This window comes from Paecilomyces variotii (assembly GCF_004022145.1).
Source record: "Paecilomyces variotii strain CBS 101075 chromosome Unknown C8Q69scaffold_3, whole genome shotgun sequence".
In the NCBI taxonomy this organism is placed as follows: domain Eukaryota; kingdom Fungi; phylum Ascomycota; class Eurotiomycetes; order Eurotiales; family Thermoascaceae; genus Paecilomyces; species Paecilomyces variotii.
The window spans coordinates 1350817-1374043 of NW_021167142.1; the positions used below are offsets into that span (position 1 = coordinate 1350817).

The 23227-nt window shown below is 50.2% G+C and overlaps 6 protein-coding genes and 1 non-coding gene across 7 annotated transcripts; 4 read left to right on the forward strand and 3 right to left on the reverse strand.

The window, feature by feature from the left end:
* Positions 1–2216: 2216 nt before the first annotated feature.
* Positions 2217–4089, forward strand: C8Q69DRAFT_210571 (putative C2H2 finger domain protein). Its single transcript, XM_028626180.1, has 2 exons — positions 2217–3652; positions 3718–4089. The coding sequence occupies exons 1-2, from the start codon at positions 2480–2482 to the stop codon at positions 3877–3879; spliced, it is 1335 nt and encodes a 444-aa protein (XP_028486597.1). The 5' UTR covers positions 2217–2479; the 3' UTR covers positions 3880–4089.
* A 1044-nt stretch (positions 4090–5133) lies between these two features.
* On the reverse strand, positions 5134–5221 carry C8Q69DRAFT_t56. The gene has a single exon. It is a non-coding gene; the product is annotated as a tRNA-Asp (tRNA).
* Positions 5222–5427: 206 nt separating this feature from the next.
* C8Q69DRAFT_461812 (hypothetical protein) lies at positions 5428–7360 on the reverse strand. Its single transcript, XM_028630274.1, has 4 exons — positions 7222–7360; positions 6425–7133; positions 6137–6307; positions 5428–6066 (listed from the first exon to the last, which is right to left on the reverse strand). Exons 2-4 carry the CDS (start codon positions 6977–6979, stop codon positions 5629–5631), a joined length of 1164 nt encoding a protein of 387 aa, XP_028486598.1. The 5' UTR covers positions 6980–7133; positions 7222–7360; the 3' UTR covers positions 5428–5628.
* A 368-nt stretch (positions 7361–7728) lies between these two features.
* C8Q69DRAFT_210662 (permease for cytosine/purines, uracil, thiamine, allantoin-domain-containing protein) lies at positions 7729–9881 on the reverse strand. The gene is made up of 2 exons (XM_028626182.1): positions 9377–9881; positions 7729–9318 (listed from the first exon to the last, which is right to left on the reverse strand). Exons 1-2 carry the CDS (start codon positions 9702–9704, stop codon positions 7982–7984), a joined length of 1665 nt encoding a protein of 554 aa, XP_028486599.1. The 5' UTR covers positions 9705–9881; the 3' UTR covers positions 7729–7981.
* A 1080-nt stretch (positions 9882–10961) lies between these two features.
* On the forward strand, positions 10962–14520 carry C8Q69DRAFT_210667 (hypothetical protein). Its single transcript, XM_028626183.1, has 3 exons — positions 10962–13092; positions 13156–13368; positions 13444–14520. Exons 1-3 carry the CDS (start codon positions 11121–11123, stop codon positions 14256–14258), a joined length of 3000 nt encoding a protein of 999 aa, XP_028486600.1. The 5' UTR covers positions 10962–11120; the 3' UTR covers positions 14259–14520.
* A 695-nt stretch (positions 14521–15215) lies between these two features.
* Positions 15216–17144, forward strand: C8Q69DRAFT_505832 (putative glutamate decarboxylase; the record flags this gene model as incomplete). Its single annotated transcript, XM_028632745.1, has 5 exons — positions 15216–15233; positions 15321–15556; positions 15633–16232; positions 16281–16798; positions 16873–17144. The coding sequence occupies 5 exons, from the start codon at positions 15216–15218 to the stop codon at positions 17142–17144; spliced, it is 1644 nt and encodes a 547-aa protein (XP_028486601.1).
* Positions 17145–19024: 1880 nt separating this feature from the next.
* C8Q69DRAFT_399644 (putative C6 finger domain protein) lies at positions 19025–21607 on the forward strand (the record flags this gene model as incomplete). The annotated part of the gene is made up of 3 exons (XM_028627863.1): positions 19025–19214; positions 19362–19529; positions 19587–21607. 3 exons carry the CDS (start codon positions 19025–19027, stop codon positions 21605–21607), a joined length of 2379 nt encoding a protein of 792 aa, XP_028486602.1.
* Positions 21608–23227: the final 1620 nt, after the last annotated feature.

Here is a 23227-nt window from a genome sequence, read left to right on the forward strand (position 1 = left end):
GTCGTTCACCACAGCCTTATTCGTTGGTATCTATGCAAGGAACTACTCCTTCCTCTGTTAGGTGAGCACTGTATCCACTTGTTATGTTATCGAAGTGAACAAGAGGCCATGTCTGGATTGTTCGGGCATCGCTCTCTACTGTTCTCAGTAAGACCGGCTGAGCGGCGAAGACCCCAGAACCCATGTCATCTCCGAAGTGAAACCTGATGATTACCATCATGGTCCCTAATAATAATAACACAGACGGTCCCCATCCGCGGCCATCGCCTAATCGCCTAGAGTATGGTGCTCTCCTACAGGGTCGGATCTAACCAAGATCATGGATGGCGGCCACAGGCTCCAGACTGTCCTGCTGGCTCGTATTACTCTAGCGGCAATGTCCAATCCGATCTGGTCTTGAGCGAATCCCGGTCACCGGCCTAGTCAGTGAGTGGCCTGAGCTGCCTTTTGCTCGCTTTTGTGATTGCGCTGCTGCAGCAAGACAATCTTGCAGGTTATTTGCGAATAGCCCCCGACGCAAACCCTGGGCTACCAATGCCCACTTCCCTCTGTGCGGACTCTATGGATAGCGCTGCGCTGCGTCTGGCAGACCACTCGAGCGCGCAGACGACGTCGCTCCGCATTGCCGGAGTCTTTTTTCTCTGTTTCTTCCAGCTTGTTCTCTGGCCGAGATTTCCAGTCGCTGGTCCCGCCCCCCGGCCTGACCACCAAGCGGGTGGCGCCCGGTCCCTCGATTAGACGAGAGACCCATTGAGCCTTTCCCGTCTTCCCAGAAACGCCGAGCTGGGGCAGGGTCTGGGAAGGCCTATTCGACCCAGTGATATTATTGCCAATGAGTTGGGACCGCTGGTTAACTTTGCCGGAATAGCGCTCGAACTCGTCGCTCGAGCCCGCTGCCCTTGGTACTGCCCGGAGCGGCAAAACCATGGATGGGGAAAAGGCGACAAAGAGAACGGCAGTCTTTCGACCTTGCTCCAGATCCTACAATGGCTCGAACTGACTGGGGGCCAGAGAAAGAGCTCCTTGATAGCGTAAACTCTTGACCAATAGTACTAGACGTTCTTTTGGAATACGGTTTATCTTGTTCTGTTTTTTCGCCCCTCATACGATCAAACAGTTGACGGACTGTTGGACTTCCTTTTTTCCCTTTCGACCCACTTGTTTTTGACTCGGTCGCGCACCCAAAAAGAAAAGGAAAAGAAGAAGAAAAAAATAATAGGCAGCTTTAGGGCGTGAGGGTCGTCGGAGGAACGCGACGCAAGGAGTACGCTCCTAGGCCAGAGTCGAAAAAAAAGAACACACCCAGTGGACCTGAATCTCCTTTGCATACGATCAGACAGAGGACTCTTTACATTCAACCTACCGGATGCTAAGCTTATATTCCTGACCCCAAAGAAGGAAACATATCAACATTCCAAGGGCGTCCCCAGGAGCGACGATCGTCCATTCTCCACCCGAGCCATCTATCAACACCCAGATTTCTAGATCCCCAAGGCACATCACGGATGGCATCTCCCCCTTGACGAGTAATTAGTCTTGCATCCCGGCGAATATCCACCGCGGAGCTCTCGTCCAGGGATCGCCTCAGCCCCCCGAGCTGGACGTTTCGGCCACCCGCCAGACGGACTTCCTTGAGCCCTGTCAACCACGTTGCCGTTGATCACTCCGTCGACAGATTCTCTTCCCACCATCCACTCTTCCTGATCATTCGACGGAGTCTGCCCCAGCGCTTGTGCTGGTGCTGGTGCCAACCTGACGGGGTCCCCCGCGCTGGCTAGACCGCGGCTGCACGATCGTGGAGCCACGCTCGAGCACCCACCGGTCTGGGTACATCTCTCTCCATCTTCCTGGAGGTGCTACTTCTCTCCTTCTCTCTTTTACCAGTAAGACTCTGGGCGTTGGGTCCTGTTCGTTCCTCTCAAAAGGCCTGAACCCCAGCTGATCGTCAGGCATCGTTGGACAACTATATCCATTGCCGTTCTCGTCAGTTGTCTTTCTTCCGGGACCCGAACAGGTGATGCTCTAAGAGCGCAAAACAAAGGACTCGCGCGTCGACCATCCCGGTCTTTGTCCTCGTCGATTTAGGTGTTAGTCCCGCGTCGATCCTCTTGTGTGACTGTCTACGATCAGCCCTGTCCCGCTCTGATCGCGTTGAGCGATCATCTCCAATCACTGCTTCTTCGTCCGAGACTGAGATAACTCGGACGTCTTCATCCTATCCTCCTTCCCTTGGCGTGTATCTCTTGGATTGTCGCAGAAGAGCGGCTCCAAGGCACATTCCTGATCGCCCCTCCTGGATCCCTCAGGCGTACCTGGTGGACGTTACTGGATATACGGAGCTAACACGTCGTTCCATTCTGCGAATCTCCCAACGACTCTTCCAACTCCGCCTACGGCAGAGACCGTCGTCCTGCGGCCGTCCGGGCAGACGAGAGATCCGTCCGGCAATCTGGCGGCCTTAGCAGTTCCGCCGCCCGGTATGGGTACGGCGATTGATGGACTGACAGCTTCTCAACCATTGACGTCTCGAAGGCCAGCAGCACAAAGCCTGCCGAGTTTCGAGCTACCTCCTCCTCCATCTCAGTTCCCATTATCCAGCTCAAACCAAAAATATCATTCTCAGTCTAACATACATCCTCCAAACGTGAGCGTTGGCAACTTGCTGACTCCTCCATCTAATCACTCCGGGGAAACAAACAACACTATCCATTCAGGCGCAGCTTCAAATACGGCCTCAGCCTCACAGGAAGTGCCTTCTTATTCTTCCGGTTACTGGCCGGGACAGAACTCCTACGGATACGGTTCTGCAACGGCGCCTTCGCAGTCGTGGAATCAGGGTGTTCATGCGCTTTTCCAGCCGCGTGGATATTCGCCCTTAGTAGGTTCCCTTGGTCGCAACACAGCCGGTACGCCCAACACAAGCGAAGGCATGTCGCAGCCATACGATATCAATCAGCTTCCGCCTTTCCAGCAATCTCTTCCTGTTTCATCTCCTACTGTGGCATCGCCCGCGGTGCAGCAACATCAAGCCATGGCGCATGCGATGATGAGCGCGCAGGGCACGCCGCCCAGTTCCGCGCCTCCCTCTCAGCAATTCACGGCTGCAGACCCATACGCATCGAAGCCTGCTTCGACACCTATATTTGGAGGCTCGCAACAAGCTCCGAATGCTCCTTATCCTTCGTATGGCGGCCCTTCACCAATCTCACACGGTGGGCTAGGTATACACCCAGCTGGTCCGAGAATGCAGCCTGGACCAAGTCAGTCACCGACTGGGCAACCCACGCAATTCGGATACAATCGCCCTCCGTGGCCATCATATTCCCTCCCCGCGATGAGCGGGCCGGTCATGACGAATGTACATAGCCCCAATGGTCAGATGTCACTTATGGGCGGCATGCAACCGGGAGTTTTGCCTGGCTTCAACAGCGGACAGGTTGCGAGCATGCACCATATGTATGGAGGCCATCCTTCTCACCAGGGACATGGACAGCCAGGTCCACCCAACGACCGGCCGTTCAAGTGCGATCAGTGTCCGCAAAGCTTCAACCGAAATCATGATCTCAAACGGCATAAGAGAATCCATCTTTCAGTAAAGCCGTTCCCATGTAATCATTGCGACAAGAGTTTCTCGCGGAAGGACGCATTGAAGGTGAGCTAGCGAGGGTTATTTCTTTTTTCTACGGGCCTCACTAACAACCTTTTTTTCCTCTATAGAGACATATTCTGGTGAAAGGCTGCGGCAAGGATACATCTTCTGAAGGTGGAAGTGCGAATCAGGCTGGGTCCGTTACATCGAGCAAGGATGAGGACGGGGCAGTCACGAGGACCGATTCAAACAGCGACAAGCAGAGCCCTGTACTCAATGGGCATGCCTAGAGGTTATACAGTCCGTCTAGAAGCGGCTCCTGCCTAGGACCTCGTCCTAGTATCTCGATCCTAGTTCTCCTCCTCTCCCTTTCGCCTCTTCTTTTCTTTTTCCTCGACCATTTTCCTTATTTCGATGTATTTATGTTGGGAACGGTGACGATGGCAAAATGCTTCCATACTTTGCGTTACGGGTCGGGTCTGGGATATGAGCCCAAGCGCTCAAGAGATTGTTTACGTTGTGTTTACGCTGCATCGCTGTTCTGGTTTCTGGTGTGGGTCAGCAAGTCTGCGGAAATGGGTGTGTTCTTTTTTTTTTCATACTCCAGGATCTGTTACCCCTGGGTTTTCCAAGCGATCTGAAGTCGGGTTTTTCTCATCTCTGTTTCCTATGGTGTGGGTCTCTTCCTTTTTCTCTACTTTACTCGTCGATGCCTCTTCCGCTATATCTATCATGCACGTGTCCTGTATCACATTGTAGCAAAAAGGCTCATTTCCTACTACTATTCGGCGTGTTCTTTTCTCTTCCAATTCAAATCATGTCACGAGTCACGGGTGTACTTAATTATCAACTTGTCAACAAGTCATTGCAACTTTACTCGCATCCTTCACTATTTCCTTCTCATGGGTGTTTCGCGTCTTTTTCTTCTTCTGCCATCCGCCCAGCGCACGCTACGCAGCTTGGCAGCGTTTATCGGTTCTTGACATGAGTAGTAACTCGAGTCAGACTGAATCATACTCCGCACTACTATAGATACTAATGAGATACTTTACCACGCTATCCGTGCGCGACCTTCGGCTACGGACCGGATTGGGTTAGCTGCTTTAGCTTCTTGGTGTTCTTCTTTTTAACTTTTTTCCTCGCGCTCTACAGAGTGGTCGAGACTCACACTATCTACTTCAAATTCGCCACCCCAATCGTGGGGACTGAGCATCAGCATCTAGACAAGCCCGTGTTATCTAGCGGGGTAATTCACACATTCTTTCCAGGGTCAGCCTGCGAAAAGGCGAGATGTGGTATTATGATGCCCTCGCGTCATCGTCAGTGATGTGCCTGGATACTTAGCGCTGAAGTAAAAAAAGGAACTAGATACGGTTGAGAGACGGATAGCAGGGACGAAGACAGATGTGGGAAAAGAAAATGATCGGCTAAGCTTTTGTCGCGAAATGGGTCTGTCTACTTTACTTAGTGGTATATAGTGCTGAATTAAGTTGTTGAAGTTTAGAACGCTCCGAAAAACAATTTTGCGGAAACAAAAAAAGAATCTCCGGGACGGGGAGTCGAACCCCGGTCTCCCGCGCTCGTTCCTATTCGGATGACAAGCGGAAATCATGACCGTTAGACCATCCCGGATCTTGTTGTAATGGTACTCGCTTTTCTGATTTATTATGGTAGAAGTAGATTTGTTGGATATTTGACGGCTGTGTAATTGATGTTGTTGGTGTTTGTAGGATGGTACTTTTTGTTTATTTATTTAGAACTGTGTTTACGGTTGTCAGTGTTTATACTCTAGTTATGTAGTTTTCAGGTATCGGGCTGGTAAAAATCAATTGTTGGTTGTCTTCACTGTCTGACTCCTGGCTAAATATATTTATCGGATGCGTTTCGTACGTTCGATCGCGGGTTGGCCTAGGTACAGATTTGACCATCCAAGACACTGACCATGGTATGAAATTCGAAGCACAGGACTATCTAAATCTGCCTCTTCCTGTTTACCCACAGTTCTATTGCGCCAATTGCATGTATCCCACTTCGTACACCTAGTCCGTGAGCGTAAACAGCTCATGAATTGCGGGCCCGGATGTAAAAGGCTCACTCTGGCTACTCAGTTTACCCTCAACGGATCCAATCCAACGGGTGTACAAAGTAGGCACCTCTGCGGTCACCGTCTTCGTGGTGACATTCACAGACAACCTCCCACCTTCCGCATCCCCCAGATCAAAGTCCATCGAGAAACCATCTGGAGTATCACCCTTGCGAGGCGGATATCGCGTATCCGGACCCATAGTACTAACACTGAACTGATCAGAGCTATTAGATGCGCAGAGAATCCTGCCGTTCAGAGAGACATAGCTGTTGACGTAGTGCTCATGAGAAGGAGTAATGACCGAAAACCAAACCAAGGAATAGTTCCCTACACGTCCGTGGCCCCAGTACCAGGTTCCGACGAGAGTTTCGAAAGGCGCATCGGCCCAGTTCTTTGAATAGTATAGTTAGCTTCAACGGACCGGTATGCATGCAGGTGCAGGGAGAGATTATAGAGCTCACTTGGTCGTGGTATGCGGATCCTTCAAATTGCAGGTCAGTACCCTTGATGTTGAAGTTGACCGTTCCTTTTGAATCTGGAATAGCATTCGTCCAACCGATATGAGGGGCGATCTGCAGGGATTGTTTCTCCCTATCATTTACGGGACCAGAGGGATAATGCGCTGGTGCGATCTTCAAGTAGGAGAAGAATGAATTTATAGTCAGTACTCGAAAATTCAAATGTGCCCCGTGTTGACGCAGAAAACAATCAAATATAGAAGCCAAGGGAATGGAAGCAGTGCAACGTACCGAATCCAACTCAAGTGTCCCGCTAATATCCATCTCATTCGACTCGATTGTCACGGTATATTTCTGCATCTTTGGATCTCCATCCCATCTGAAACCGGTCGACTCCCAGCTCCCACTAGATCCATCTCCAATGGTGGTGATTGTCGCAAAACTGGCAGTCGTGTACCCCGTGTACACAGTCCCATTGGGAAAGGTCGCCCAGACGTATGCTACCGTGACAGAGTCGCTAGGCAATATGAACGGGAACGCAAGTGAAGTAGAGGTGAAAAAGATGATGGTGAGGGAATTTAAGAGATCTGTCGAGACGGCGTCGAAATACCACCACTGGGTGACAGTGCTGTTGATGAAATCGAGCTTGGGACTATCGACGCCTGTGAATAGACCCGTATCATTGCCAGTCGAGGAAGAGAATTGAGCGTGGCTGATTCCATTCTGGACCGTTCCTGGATAGACCTTGACAGAAGTCGCTCCCTGGTTGCTTCCAGGAACAAAGACGCGTGAAAACGCTATTTCTATGAGGGAAAAAACAGTGACCAGGAGTCGGAAACAGTTCATATTGATGAGTGAGTGCAGTTTGTTCTGCTAGAACGTGTTTAACCTAGGATTGGTGTAAGGAGAAATAGAGGGTGTGGTTCAGAGATGAGGATGAAGGTGTCTCTTTCGTTTCTCCTGCAATGAGCTTTATCTGATCAATGCTTGAGTACGGAGGCTATAGAAGGGTTAGTACACCAATAAGCAGAAAATTTTTCACAAAAAAACAAAAACAAAACAAAAGGATGCGCGTCTATAGAGCGTACCTTAGTGTGCATAAGTGTCTTATGTTCGTCCTCAATTTGCCGGATGTTCCCTACTTGCAAAGATGCCAACAAGCAGAAGCAAACAACAATGAGAAAAGGGCGAGCAAAGAGGTACGCATGCATTTGCAGAGATAGCCAGTTACCATGGGTACCATTGGGGCTCCTGATCTTCGATGATTCCCACGCGAAACACTCGAGCCGTCCTCGGAGTTGTGTCACGCCCTTCCCTATTGCAGAACAAAGAGATAATACACCGCAAAAGCGGTTATAAGCAAACAGTCAAAATGTAGTCCTCATCCTCAACTCAAAAATCGCTCACGAATGTATGTAGATGAAGATAAGCACTGCATAAAATTCCTGATAAAGGGCTCGTGAAGCCGCTCTAAACAACACAAGAGTATAGAAAGCAGAGCCGATCGGCGAAGACCAACCCTTAACAACAGCAACTCCATGTTGGCAAAACCACAACTATGATTCCTTGGATACCCCTGCAAAGTGTAAGTTATACCCAATATTGATTTGAACGCCCTGCATTCTATGTGGTTCTTTGTTGGCATGGACCCGACGTACCCGTGAAACCTGGGACTAACGTAGGCAAGATACCCCGATATAGACGCTATATTGTCTGGCTACCTATGCAGGTGTATTACTCGGGATATACAGTACATAAAACAAGACGACGAGAAAATCCGAAGGTACCAATGATTGAAATGAGTTGATATAACAAATATCGCGCACAAAGTTCGAGTACATCAAAAGGTCAAGACTTCATTTGCACATCACTATTAACCTCCTTAGAGGCTCTGAAAACTTCCACTCCTTCTATCTCGTCCCTAGGACCAACGCCTAGTCGCGTTGCTTCCTCAGTAGTGAACGTCCCATAGTAATCAGACTCATCGACCTCGCCGAGTCCCATAGGCGGCCATATCTTACTTATAGCCACGTACAAAACGGCACTGATAACGAACCCGAGCGGGAAGGCAAGGTCATAGAGTCTCGTGCATCCAACTGGAACAGTGATCTTTGGATTAACTGCATGTACGAATCCCGGCAGCAGCGGAATGAACCCGACCACCCAGGCAGCAAATGAACGCCAATTGATACCGTAGAGGTAGTAATATATACCCTGGGGTCGAGGGTCGTAAAGGTCACTCAGTTTGATCCGTCGAGACCTGATGATCCAGTAATCCGTAATCATGATCCCACACATGGGACCAAGGAATACAGAATAGGCAGATAAAACCTGGATGAATGTCGCAGCGCTCGCGAGCAGCTCCCAAGGACACAGGGCGATTGAGATGATGAGACCAATATATGCACCACGGCGGATGTTGATAAATTTGGGAAACAGGGCGCTCATGTCCATTCCGGTCGAGAATGCATTATCAACCGTGTTGATGGCTAGCTGGCAGATGACAAGGCCCACTCCTGCAAAGAAGGCTCCTGCTCGAGATTTTGCATTGTAATCGGTATCTAGCCACTGGAGGGCGATTTCTGGTGGGTTCCAGAGGGCTTCACCGTAGATTCCCATCGTGGCAGACGATGCCAGGCAACCAAAAAGCGGCATGACGGTACCAAACAGTATAATAGAAAACCATTGACCGAACACCTGATCGCCTGGCCTTCGAGCGAAGCGAGAATAATCTGCTTGGTTGGTCAGGCCGACCGCAATACTCCCGATTACCGATGTGATACCACTGACGATGGACCATCCAAGCTCAGTGGACCCGTTTAGAGTCGAAGGCCGAGAGAGGAGCGGACCAGCCCCGTTGGCAGCAGAAAGGGCCCAAATCATTATTCCCAGAAGGGTAAAAAAAGATACGGCGTTCATAGCCGCGAGTAATCTCTTAGTCTTTTCTGGCGGTATGTACATGATCGGGATACTGATGACGTTATAGAGGATCCATCCTATAAATTGCTTGGTGGTCAAATGGCTTGACTCGGGAAAGACGTTATCCAAGTGTTGGAATCCCGAGAATATCGATGCCAGGATGGCCGTCACGCATAATCCTCCCGTCCAGCTCTGAACAGCAAGCCAGACAAGAGAGAGCAGTATACGCTGCAAAAGCATGAGATATGAGCCGTAAATGCCCCATACTGATATGCGTTAGTATGTGGGCAGTATGATAAACCCGAACACCATCTGAAAACATACCATTCCTTGAAAACACAGGAAATCCAATGTGCCAGTCTGCCCCAACATAGCCGTTAAATACAGCGACCAAGGATATGATGATCTTTCCGACAATGATCGCAACCATAGTTTGCCAAACCGACAAGCCGGCGGCAACTAGAGAAGCGCCGACCTGCCAATTGCTTAGGCAGAGATTGTTGATAGCCCAGAACGATATATATGCATATTTCCCCCAAGTTCGCCGGTATGGCGGTAAAGGACGGATATCATCGTTGATCCAGACGGAAGATGTCGTCTCCTTCGTGGTCGGGACAGCCAGCACGTCGACGAGTCGATACCAGGAGAACATTGCTTATGTAGTAGTCGTAAGATCGTAGAACTAGTAGGTCCAGTTCTGAGAGACGGAAGGAGTAGGCATGCCAAATGTTTCGAAAGGCTCGTTGTGTTGAAACCGCAATAGCATACTCAAGGGCAGTCGGCATGCGCAAGAGGTAGGGCGCCATAGGCAAGGTATATAAGTTCTACAATGTCAATGGGCGGTCGTCTAACAGCCACTGGGGCAAGATAGGCAAGACTAAAATCCTGATAAGAAATTCCGAGGACAATGCTTATCAGATATGGCTTCTGCAGAGCCCACTAGGGGCTGCTCGACAGGGGTTCTCTGCGGAATCGATATTCAGCATCCAGAAATATATTAGGTCCTTTAACTATCATTCCGGATGGTCCTTGCTAGCAAGTAATAGAAGATAAGAAAGAGTGAGCTTAAATGAGTCGTTGCGATCGAACGCCTCTTTGTCCGGCTACGAGTATGCGCTACCCCAGGCTCCCCCTCACGGCTCAGGGCACCCAAATAGAGCCGAGAAGTGCACTGGTATATCCGTGCGCCTGATTGCCATCTTTCGCCTGGATTGGTCTCGGCCAGAAAACGGGATTGCGGCATGAGAACCGATGCTATGAGCACTGGCGCGGCGTCTATCATGCAGCTAGACAAGCGTTCTCGAGCGTCTTAAGGGAACTATTAGTTGTTTCCAATGAGAAATCACCGCGATAGGAATGCCTGTTCATCTCACGCTTGGTAAAAGGCCAGACCCACTGCTGTGTATGCTAACTTGCTAAGTATCAAGACGCTAAGGTTAACGTTCAGTTTCTTCATCGCATGCCTCTGCGTGGACCGGACGCCAGTGCTTGCTATCGTGTATAAGATATCGCAACTTGCAAGACCAGAGGTGACAAAAGGGATTTACCTAATCGAAGAATAATAAACCATCTGTCACGGAGGTTGGGCTTCGTCGAAGAAATGGGGGCAAGAGGAATCTCCGTGTACGTCTGTCGGTGTTGTTCGGAGAATCGGCCACGTGATTGGTGGACGTTGTTGACTCCGGACGACTTCCGCGAGACTTTCTGACATCCAGTAGTCAAGCGTTCTAGTTGGAAGTTCCTGGATCATCTTATCTTTCGGCCATGTCGCTTGGCCGATCAAACGGAGAGGGGTCTTTAGTCTACACCCCCCAATTCCACAGTGCAGACAAGTCCGTCTTTTGCCATACGAGTCCGAACGGGGTAACGCTCCACTTAGTTGTAGCGATGTCGTTATCGGATCATGATGCGAGATTGGAAATCGTGCGGGATGCCTCAGAGACGCAAATCTCCGAAAGTCCACTGCGGAGTGTATAAATGCTCTGCAACCTTCTCACCTCCAAGATTGAACATCACGACTGCTTCCTATCGATAGCCTGTATCGTGAATCAGAGAAAGTGGAAGAAACATGGCTACGCCGCAGGCCTTCTATCGCATAGGTGTTGATGTTGGAGGCACAAACACAGACTCGGTGATTCTCGATACCCGTGCCTCAAATGCGCCTAATCGCGGGGTTATCGCGCTGAAGAAGACTCCGACCACGAGTCCCAACGTCACAGATGGAATAGAAACCGCAGTGAGAAGCGTGTTGGAGGAGTCAAAGGTCCCAAGGGATCAGGTTGCATGTCTTACTATCGGAACTACCCACTTCATCAACGCGATCGTCGAGCATGATGTACGCAGACTGTCCAAGGTCGCCATCATTAGGCTATCAAAATCTTTCACTAAGGAAGTTCCGCCGTTTTCGGACTTTCCGCCAGCCTTGAAAAAGATTATGAATGGTCATTACGGCTTCGTGGACGGCGGTTTGCATATCGACGGGTCGCAGGAAGCACCGATAGTTGAAGAGCAGGTTGTACAGCAGTGTGCCGTTATTAAGGAAAAGGGCATCGGCGCTGTTGTCATATCCGGAGTCTTTTCACCCATCGACGAACACTTCCATCAAGAAGACCAGGTTCGCAAGATTGTGCTCCGCGAGCTTCCCGGAGTCGATGTTGTGTGCTCCTCAGAGGTCTCCCAGATTGGCTTTCTGGAGCGGGAGAACGCTTCAATTCTAAATGCATCGATCCTCAAGTTCGCCAGACGAACAATTCGCGGTTTCCGTGCAGCTATGAAGCGGTTGGATCTCAAATGTGCCCTCTATCTGACCCAGAACGATGGCACCCTGATCGACGCTCCCGCTGCTGCTCGACTGCCTATTCGGACATTCTCCTCTGGACCAACAAACTCCATGCGAGGAGCTGCCTATTTAGGCCTTCAAGGTTCAGACGATAAGTCGGAGCGAACCGCAACCATTGTGGTAGACATAGGAGGCACAACAACTGATGTAGGGGTGCTCTTGCCCTCCGGATTTCCACGTCAAGCGTCAGCCTACGTTACAGTAGCAGGCGTGAAGATAAACTTTGGAATGCCGCATATCGAGTCGATTGGCCTGGGGGGTGGTTCTATCGTACGTATCGATGGAGAGCAGGTCAGCGTCGGACCGGACTCAGTGGGACATTACCTCGACACTAAGGCGACCGTGTTTGGAGGCGATACCTTGACTGCCACAGACATTGCAGTCGCAGCGGGAGAGAAGATCGGGAACCCAGAACTAGTCAGCCACCTATCAAAGTCGACAGTTGCTACGGCACAAGCGAAAATGAAGCAAATGCTCGAAGGCGTAATTGATCTTATGAAGACATCACCTGCTCCCCTGCCTGTTCTTCTTGTGGGAGGTGGCTCTGTTATCTCGCCCACTGAATTGGAAGGCGTATCCAAGGTGGTCTGCCCTCCGTTCCATTCAGTAGCAAACGCCGTTGGCGCGGCTATATCGAAGGTCGGGGGTACTGTCGACTCGATTCAAAACACTGCAGAACAGTCAGCCAAAGAAATTGTGGAGCAGGCGAAAGCAACCGCCATCGAACGTGCTGTTGCTGCTGGCGCTCTCAGAGAAACTGTATACGTTGCGGAAGTCGATGCCATACCCCTGCAGTATGTAGCCAATCAAATGCGCGTTATTGCTCGTGCAGTTGGTGAACTGTCACCGGAGAGCTTACCGCTAGCAAATGGTGTTTCAGCAGAAGAGGAAGAGGATGGAGAGGAAGAGATCTACAACGAGGGCGAGAAAACCAAATCTTCCCAGGAAGAAGGTGAGATGCCCACTGTGGACATCGATTCGTATCGGCCAAAGGTAGTCAAAAACCCGGAGACCGGCAAACACGAGTGGATAATCTCTGAGACGGACGTTGCTTGGCTGGCAGATGGGTGTTATGTTCTTGGATGTGCTGGTGGAGGTTCTCCGTTCGGCGAATACATCCGGATCAGAGACCAGATCCGTCAAGGCTATACTATCCGTGTGATCGACGCGACTGCATTGGAGGATGATGCTGTTGTTTACTGTGAGTTAACCGTCATTCCCTACCATCAATGCGATTTTACCAGTTCTTGCTAATACTAGTTAGGGGGTGGCCATATGGGATCACCTGCAGTTTCCGTTGAGCGGTTGGCCAACGACGAGACAGAGCAAGCTGTCCTTGAGTTGATGGAATATCTTGGCCACAAGAAGATCGACGCTTTTATGGATCTTGAGATCGGTGGCGCGAACGGATTGCAAGCGTTGGCACTTAGTTCTACAAAGAACCATGGTTGCCCGGTTGTTGATGCAGACTTCATGGGTATGTTCTGTCCTCGTCTCAACATATTTTGTGATTCAAAACGACGTGGACCTAAGCTTACAATGATTAATCTAGGCCGCGCTTATCCAACATACTGGCAAACCACTATCTGCATCTATGAGAAGAATCCGCTGGTGCCATGCGCACTCGCTTCCGGGGATGGAAAGACTATTCTTATGACAAAGACCACTAACGATGAGATCGTTGATCGCGCTCTTCGGGCTGCATGTGCAGAAATGGGCTCCCGAGTCGGGAAGGCCGCTAAACCGACGAGCAAACATAGCATCATCAACTATAGCGTCCTGAACACCGTCTCCCTCGCATGGCGCATCGGTCGCACCATTGCCCGCGCAGCAGCCACTAATACCGTCAGTACTGTCGCGGAGCAGATGATCGATGAATGTGGCGGCCCTGAAGCGGCCAAGATCCTGTTCCGGGGCAAGATCGTCTCTGTCGAGAGGCGTCTTTTCAAGGGCCATTCTTACGGCGAGATAACCATCCAGCAAGTGCAGAGCGGTGAACAAGAAGACGTTTCGACATCGACTCCAGCCGTAGCAACTGGAGGTGTTCTCAAAATACCGTTCAAGAATGAAAACATTTACGCCAAACATGTCGCAGATGATGGCACAGAGACGTACGTGGCTACTGTCCCGGATCTGATTTCGGTGCTGGACACCCAGTCTGGACGAGCCCTCGGGGTGCCTGAGTTCCGGTACGGAGTGATGGTCACCGTACTGGGCATTACTTGCTCGCCTAGGTGGACAGACACTCCTAAGGGGCTAGAGATCGGTGGGCCCGGTGCCTTTGGATATCACGATATCCCGTATAAGCCTCTGGGGAAGTACGTTGAACCGAAAAGTGTTGTTCTGGAATACGCGGAGAAGGAGTAAGCCACTGTGGGCTTCGTTAACGTCATGAGATATGTTTATCTTCGATGCAATTTTGTAGAGGCAACCCATATAGTATGCTAGCTACCCTCCTGCTGTCATCAATTAACTATGGTATGAATGTTCATGAACGTCCAAGACTAGGATGATTGTATAGACAAACCACTAAGTACCATTCCCAACACAATCAGAATTTATCATTATTATCCCTTCCGTCCTGAAAACAACTAGTTACAGTATACCCTAGAAGTAATCTAATCCAAAAACTAGGGCTTATTATTACTACAACCCCCTGCATCTACGAGACAGTTAGGGCAAGAATCTATCTATATATAAATACCTATAACCAAATAGGGCTCTCACAATCACCTGACCTGACCCGAACTATCTAACTCAAGTGTTGGCGGCGGCATGACGTAGCCGACTCGGAGCTTTCCAAGTCATCCATTACCGAATTAAGTAATATGCTCTAGTTAGTTACTTCTACGTCACCCTTGTCAGATCACCCGGATCTGAGCGCCCGTGAATGTGTCCAGATTATTAACAGAAAGAAAGAAAGAAAGAAAAACAAAAAAATGATACATAATCCGGGTTTTAGGTGGGACGGTCCCTGTTTTTATTGCATTTATTAGAGGACAGGGAAAAGGGTTGGGGGACGCGTAAGTGAGGATCGATCTTATCCTGTCTTGCGGGGGTTTTTCTCACTAGGTTGTTTGCTGTGATTAGGTAGGTACCTAGTTGTCGTACGATCCAGGGACTGTCGTTGACAGGGATTACGTTTTGGAATAATTACCTAAATTTTCTCCCCTCCCCGTCATGACCTCATTTCGGTGGTATTTAAAGGGTAGTTGAAGCTTGGGTAAATAACCCTGGTCCAGATCCCCTGGTGAATTTAACTAACTACCTTATCTACCTTATCTACCTTATCTATCTTACTTGGGATTGAAAAAAACGTTAACAATGTCGTTGTCACATCATGTGAGTTGTATATTCTACGTGCTTGATTACCTGCTGGTGGAAGTTAGGGGAGGTATTTATTGGAGGCTAATCACCGCGTGAGGATAGATTGATTCGGATGCAATCATCAAGGAGCTCCGGCAGGATCCGGAGAAGAGCTGGAAAAAGAATATTCATACGGAAAATGCAGTGTCCTGCGTGACGCCTTACTCAACTCGTTATGCGAGCAAAGAGGAAATCCCCAAGTTCAAGATCCCTCGTAAAGGAGCGCCAGCGGCGGCTGTGCGTCAGATTCTGGAGGATGAATTGGATCTGGACGGAAGGCCTAATCTGAACCTCGCAAGGTGGGCAATGCGCCTGTGGATGTGGATAATATACGATGGATGGGGTAACTAGCTAACTTGTTTCGTCAATATGTAGCTTCGTTGGCACTTACATGGAACGCGATGCGAATGCTCTCATGGCGGAGAACATTTCGAAGAATCTGTCGGATGCGGATGAATATCCCGCTTTGATGACAATGCACGCTCGTTGCGTGTCGATGATAGCTGATCTCTGGGGAGCTCAGCCAGGCGAGAAAGCCATTGGGTCAGCTACAGTGGGCTCCTCAGAAGCCATCCACTTAGGAGGCCTCGCGATGAAGCGCAACTGGCAGCACAAGCGGAAGGAACAGGGCAAGGATGCGTCCAAGCCAAACATTCTCATGGGCGCAAATGCTCAGGTGGCCCTTGAGAAGTTCGCTCGCTACTTTGATGTCGAGGCGAGGATCCTAGACGTGTCTGAGAAGAGCGAATTCAGACTCGATCCAGAGCTTGTGAGAAAGAACATTGATGAGAACACAATCGGTGTCTTTGTCATCCTGGGAAGTACCTACACTGGACACTACGAGCCAGTGGAGGAGGTGTCTAAGATTCTGGACGAGTATGAAGCGGAGACTGGGCACTCTATCCCTATTCATGTGGACGGGGCTAGTGGAGGATTCATCGCGCCATTCACCCACGCTGGCGCCGGTGCGAAATGGTAATTCCCTTTATTCGTTCTGTGGCGGGATGTTTCTGACCTTGTCAGGAACTTTGAATTACCTCGTGTCAAATCCATCAACACATCTGGTCATAAGTATGGCCTTGTCTATGCGGGAATCGGATGGATTATCTGGCGTGACAGGTCATACCTGCCCCAGGATCTGATCTTCGAGCTGCACTACCTGGGAGGCACTGAAGAAACCTATACGCTCAATTTCTCGCGTCCCGGAGCGCAGGTGATCGGGCAATATTACAACCTGGTACACCTTGGATTCAACGGGTACCGGGAGATCATGGAGAACTGCCTGGCTAACGCACGCCTTCTGAGCAAGGCACTGGAGCGGACCGGATGGTTCACCTGTGTCAGCGGGATCCATCGCAAGACTGCGTTCCGCGGAGTTACAGAAGCCGTCCTTCCTACGCATGGAGAGAGTTCTGCCGATTACAAACCCGGCTTGCCCGTGGTTTCTTTCCGGCTGTCGGATGATTTCCAGAAGGAGTACCCGCATGTTAAGCAAGAGAGCATCAGCCTTCTCCTGAGAGCAAAGCAGTACATCATTCCAAGTATGTGCAGGGTCTCATCTCTTGAGCCCCAAGGGTTATTGCTGTGACTGACTGCTGACCATTTACTTGATTAGACTACCCTCTACCACCGAAGACGGACAATATCGAGATCCTCCGCATCGTCGTGCGAGAATCGATGAGTGCAGACCTTGTCGACAGACTTATCAGTGATATTGTTGCCGTGACTGAGAGGCTGATGGAGTCTGATGCAGTTGACCTAGCCCAGTTGCAGACCGGACCGACGTCCCTGGAGAGATCAGGTGACGGCAAGAAGCGACAAAAGAGCCATGAACGGAAGCCGGGCAAGCATCCTATGGCAAAAGGTATCCATAAATCAGTATGCTAGTGGGTGACTATGGCACTGAGAGACTTCACGTTGTGATGACCGGTATCGGTGTTCCAGGGACTTGTAACAGCTGCAGAATGCGTGATGTCCAAAGGCGCTAGTTATCGTTGACATGTTAGCTAGTAGCAGAGAAGTCCCCAAAATGAGAGACGCTTTCCTTTTCCCAGATATTGGTACCGTCTAGTTTGAGCGGCGGTGGAGGTTAGCTTCCGGACAACGCTGTGGCTAGAGTGCGCGCTTGCTGCAGCATGTATAGAGCCAGAAAGCCGGTAAAAGCTTGGCCTGGAACCCGTATAGGTTCAAATACGGACGTAGAGCTTCCAGCTTGACGAACGACTCGATTGAGGGGACTGCGTCCATCTGTATCCTCCAATAGCCGTAGCGTCCGCCTCTTTGGAACGGCGGTCGAGACCATCGCGGACCTCGTGATGCCCCGTATCCTGCGTCAAACCACGTAGACTAGTGAGAATCTTTACGCATCTTCGGGGAACAGAACGGCAGAACGATACCAATCGGCCATAGTTTTCTCCCCAAGCGCTGTAAGGCACTGCAAGCATTGTCCCTGACGTGTCGATCACATGGCTCTTACCTGGTGCTTGTTTAGGGGGAAAGGGCGTTTTATGTAGGTAATAGTAATAGTAGTAGTAGTAGAGAGGACAAAAGGCCAAACCGGTGCGGAGGTGTTCTTCGCGAGGAGAAATTTGCCATTGTCGCATCTGAAAAGGGAAATACAGAGAGCATGTGACCGGGAAGTAGAGGGAAGAGGCAAGAGACAAGGATTGGGATTGACAAGAGAGGGGTTGAAAAAGCGATCTGTCAGTGCGTTGCGGGGGATGTTACTTACCTACTTATACCACTCTGTAGATCGCGGGCGGGAGTGACTTACCCGTGGCAAGAGCTATGTAGTTAGACAGGTGATGTAGAAAGCGTAGAACTTTTATGACTTTGAAGAGACGAAGAACGGGACAGTAGATCAGCATATGATGATCAGTAATATAACCAAACACTATTTAAATATTTGTGTAGAGCATCACTCGAATGGTTCTGTTATCAACCTTGCAGGGAGGTCGCAGAGAGAAAGTACGGGCTTATCTCTGGTCGGTCCGATACTTACTTACTTATCAGCCTCCTCGAGTGTGTTCCATCTGGGATAATTTGCATCTGGTGTGCTGGAGATGCATCTGCTTGCCACAGAGCAAGATCTCGATCTCTGTTGAGTGATCTGACGGATTGATTGACAGTTGAGATCAGCTTGTTCCCCAGAGTCCCATCCACGTCAGCTGGGACTGGCCATCAAGTATTAGCTGTTAGCTCTCGCTTTCAATCAGAACGCCTCTTGAATCAGCAGGCAGACCATTGGACGGGAGAACAGCCGGAGAGACAAGCGCCATTACAAGGGAGTGTTGCCCTGCCCGTCTTTCGCTCCTCCCAACTGCCATCCAGCGACAGTGACTGAACAAGAACTAGGAATCCATCATCCTAGACGATCGTCCAAGTCAAGTGTCAAGCAAGTCAAGTCAAGTCAAATATCATCCCAAACGGTGGGAGCGGATGGATCGGCGAAATCCTCGAGCGCCAATTCGATCGAGCATCCCCGCAAGCTGCTGGCTAGTGGGAAGTTCTTATCATTCCCGATGTCTCCTCCGCCCTGATAAAAACAGTTCGACGACTTGGCTTTATCTATGCCTCTATCGCTTCTTTGTCATACTTACCTCCATCGTCCTTCTTGCAGCGCCCCGTCTTTATCAAAAAACACACCTCTCGCTCTTTTCCCTCCCCTTCGCCTTTCCCTTTCCATCCCGTTCCCCTTCTATATCCCCTCCCATGTCTGATCCTCCTAGTGGGTCGATGCCATCTCTCCAGGTCACGATTAGCTGGGCATGGAAACCATCAAAATCCCCTCGCCGTCCGCCTTTCTAGATCCCCCATCCTTGAGCCCGTCTCGTGGCCAGTCTGCCAAGAAGCCTGTCTCTAAGCAACCCTCCCCGCCCTCTGCCTCCAAACAGCCGCTGGGCAATGCGATCACATCGACTGGACTCAATAAACCCAAACAGTCCAAGAGCCGTAATGGTATGATCCTGTAGATGGTGTTCATCATCCATGCAGTCCTGCATCGAAGGAAAAAAGAAAGGCAAAAGACTGAAAAAAAAGAAAAGAAATGAAAAAGAAAAAAGAAAAAGGAAATAGAAAACAAGAGCTGACTGTGTGACCTCGCAGGCTGCATTACGTGCAAGACAAAGCGGCTGAAATGCGATGAGACCAAGCCTACCTGTCTGCAATGTCACAAACGGAACGTCGAGTGTGGAGGCTACAAGAAAGACTTCAAATGGCGTCCGTTCGAAGAATCCAATTTCGTGACCAAGTCGGCCCCCCGACCAAAGAAAGGTAAGCACCCCCGTGTTGTATAGTTAATAGGCCACGGTGATTGACAGTCAAACTAAGTAACCACCACGAATACTTCCTTGAGTAGCAGCGCTCCGGCCCATATTCCAAACCCGTCTGCACATGGGTCAGCATCGCCAGCTGGGAGCGGAAGGGATACGCCCTTGACGTCGCCGTCATTTAACCATCCGTTGCCTCTTGCCAGTCCAACCTTTGGCATTGATGGATCGCCACCGACAGGTTCCAGTCTGCCTGCAGACCCTCTGCATGTCTCGCGCTCGAGTACGGAATTCAGTGCACGGACATTCCCTGAGCACACTTCCGATGATATCTTCTCTACTGGCCGAGATCCGCTGCAACCTGAGCTAGGAGGCTTAGGTATTCTGGAACCGGGTGACGACCTATCTGATCTGATGTTCTCTAGTCCTGGTATGGATGTAGATGGGACAAATCAGTCGATACCTTTCCAGATCGGCAGCATGAGTTTCTCTGAATTCCTGGAAGACGAAAATGCGGATATAGAAGAGGTAGTTCGACAGTCGGAACCAGGACTTGTGATCTGGCCTCCTCGCGATGCTACTCAGAGCCAGCAGTCGTCAGCACCGGCTGTAGACGCCACTGTGCTTTTTCGACAGCCAGATTTGGGCTGCGGAAGCCCTGAGATGCTCGTTGTTCGTTTTGATAAGCGCACCTGCGGCATCCTCTCCGTGAAGGACGGGGCTTCCGAGAATCCTTGGAGGACGGCGGTTTGGCCACTAGCAAAGGACTCCCCAGCGTTGTATCATGCACTATTTGCTCTCACGGCCTTCCATTCGTCTAAAGAGAATCCCACCTTCCGGGTTCAGGGCGTGGAGCACATGCGAAAGAGTATCCTCTACATGGTTCAGGGTATCTCGAACATGAGGACGGATGCTGCATTGGCCACGACGCTTGCTCTCGCATTTGCTGAATCCTGGGACAGACATACGTCGACTGGGATCCAACATCTTCGTGGTGCGAAAGCGTTAGTGTCTCAGGCGCTCAGGGGCCGGGCCAGAACTGAACGTCATGCAGATGATCTCGCAAGGTTACGCTTTCTTTACAATACATGGGTCTACATGGATGTAATAGCGAGACTGACCTCTTTGGATGGGGGTGGAAGGGAAGAAATAGACATTTCACCTTTTGCAATGCCATCCAATGCTGTCCACGAGATCGATCCTCTCATGGGGTGTGCCAGCACGCTATTCCCTCTCATTGGCCGTGCTGCCAACCTTATCCAAAGAGTAAGAACGAGTGAAAGCAACTCGATTGCTATCATCTCCCAGGCCATTGAACTTAAGACCCTCATTGAACAATGGGAGCCTCCGCAGTTCTTCGAGCCTCCCGAGGACCCGACTTCGGATGTGCAACACAGCTACCAGTCCGCACAGGCTTACCGTTGGGCGACTCTGCTGTATCTGCACCAGGCTGTTCCAGAGATACCCTCCGAGTCATGTGCAGATCTAGCAAAGAGAGTGCTCATCCTCTTAGCGACGGTGCCGCTGAGTTCTCGGACGACGATTATCCATATATATCCGCTCTTGGCGGCCAGCTGCGAAGCAGATACGCAGGAGGATCGAGAGTGGATAATGGAACGGTGGTCAGCGATGCAAAACCGGCTGATGATTGGAAATATTGATCGGTGCTTGGAGGTCGTTCGGGAGGTATGGAGCAGACGTGATGCGTACGAGGCAGAAAAACAACGTCGGCAGCGGAGGTTTCCTGCGCGGGCGGGCTCTTATGTTGCACCCGTTGATACGATGAAAAGGAAATCTTCGCATGGTCCCCCAATGGGCGGTGACCCGGATGTAAGCGGTTTCTATGGACTCACGGAGCCGTGGAAGAAGAGAGCTGTGAATGCGACGGGAGATACCCCTATGACGCTGTCTACACCAAGTTCAAGGCGTTCGTCAGTTGCCTCACCACTGGATAACATTGAGTTCGAGAAAACCGTCCGGGGAAGGTTACACTGGATAACCGTTATGCGAGACTGGAACTGGGAAGGTAGGAATTTAATTCAATATTATTCTCATTTCTCGTTTCTGAACCAGGAAAACTAATAGTGGACACCGCAGTGCTTCTCGGATGAACAACAAAAACAATACAACCTCATATGCTACTGTCGTTTCTGTGACGAAGCTGCCGTCTTTGCAGTCTGTCCTTGGTTGCGGCTCGTGCTTTCGTGCGATTCGTACCCGGAATCTCTCTGGTCGGGCTTCCGTGCATCATTGATCCTGGGCTGTAGATTCGCCTTGGGTATGTATGAGAGGGATGTTGTCTCGCGTATTTCCGGTGCATTCTCTCGAGTAAGATATGAACGAAGTGATGCTAGGTACGGCTCCAGGTCGGCTGTAACGGATACCGTAGCCATGGTCAAGAATATATCAACGAATTATGCGAAATTTTGAGATTTTGAGAAATTGTGCTTTTGTCGATATCGATACGGACCTGTGGTTGGCGTCGCGTGAATTTGTTTTTGGAAAAACCGGTGTCGCTCTCGAATATGCCCGTCTATCCTTTTGGAGTCTATCTGTTTATTAGCGTGGATGGTTCTGGAGCGCTTAGGGAATCATGATATTTCTGGATGAAACGGCCAGACCAGGCTCTGGGGAAGGCATGTACGGACTTCTCTTGTATATTGCAATAGCGCTTTGGGCTTTGGACGGATGATTTTTTGTTGCAAAGGGCGTAGGCTTCTTCCTGTCTCTTGTCCGCTTTTGGATCCTTCTGTGTCGCTTGGGTAGAGAATTGGTGCGTTGGGGAACTGGCCGATAGTTCTGTTGACGAGTAACACGACTTGTACCGGTATTTTGGGAGTAGGGTCGCAAGGGTCGCAAGGTTGGCTTCGCTATTCGAGCTGAATTTGGCTGAGCTACTCAAGTCTTTGATTTGCCGGGATGATACAAGCAGTTGCCTGGCGTCTACTTGTCCGTTACGTCTTCAGCAGCGCATGTGCAACGTCACAATTGACTCTTGGTCTGGCGGACAGTATTGGTTCCCTTGGACATGTAACGTCTTGAAAAAGGGCGATATTGAAAATCGATATTTTCAACTGGTCACAGCGACGACTGTTGAGTCTTGATGTGACCTCGCAATCGCAGTAATCGAACGTTTGTTTTATCACCTGGACGTTTCGATTCTGCTATGGTTTCTTTATTCGAGAGAGCCAGGTTCACTTCCAGTTGAATCTCCCGCGTCTGTAAGTTCCTCCCTGGAAATTCCGAGCTCTTTCTGCGGGGACGATGATGGTGGAAATCGGCATTTGGCGGTCGAATGGGTCGTCAATAGCGGAGTGCGGTTCACTGGAACAAGTTGGATCTGGATCTGGTATTCCACAGGTGAATAATGGACCGCTGAAATGAGATGATATACAAGAGATAACCTGTCGTTGAAGACCTAATGCGTTCGACGGACTGTCGATTAAATGTCCATTCGAGAAACTCGGTGTGGTATCGTGCACTGGAGACGAAGAGAACGATATTTTGTCTGTCTGCACCTTTCTTTTCCTGGTAGGGTGGAGAAGAAGGCCGCCGATGTCTTATGGAGAGAATCGACGGTCGACTGAGGTAAGAGCCTTGCTTTCAGACGTGATCCGCGATCCCAGACAATACGTGTACCGGTTTGGATTTCGCAACTCTTTGGAGACAAGTTGCGGAATGCGGACGATGTACGAAGCTCAG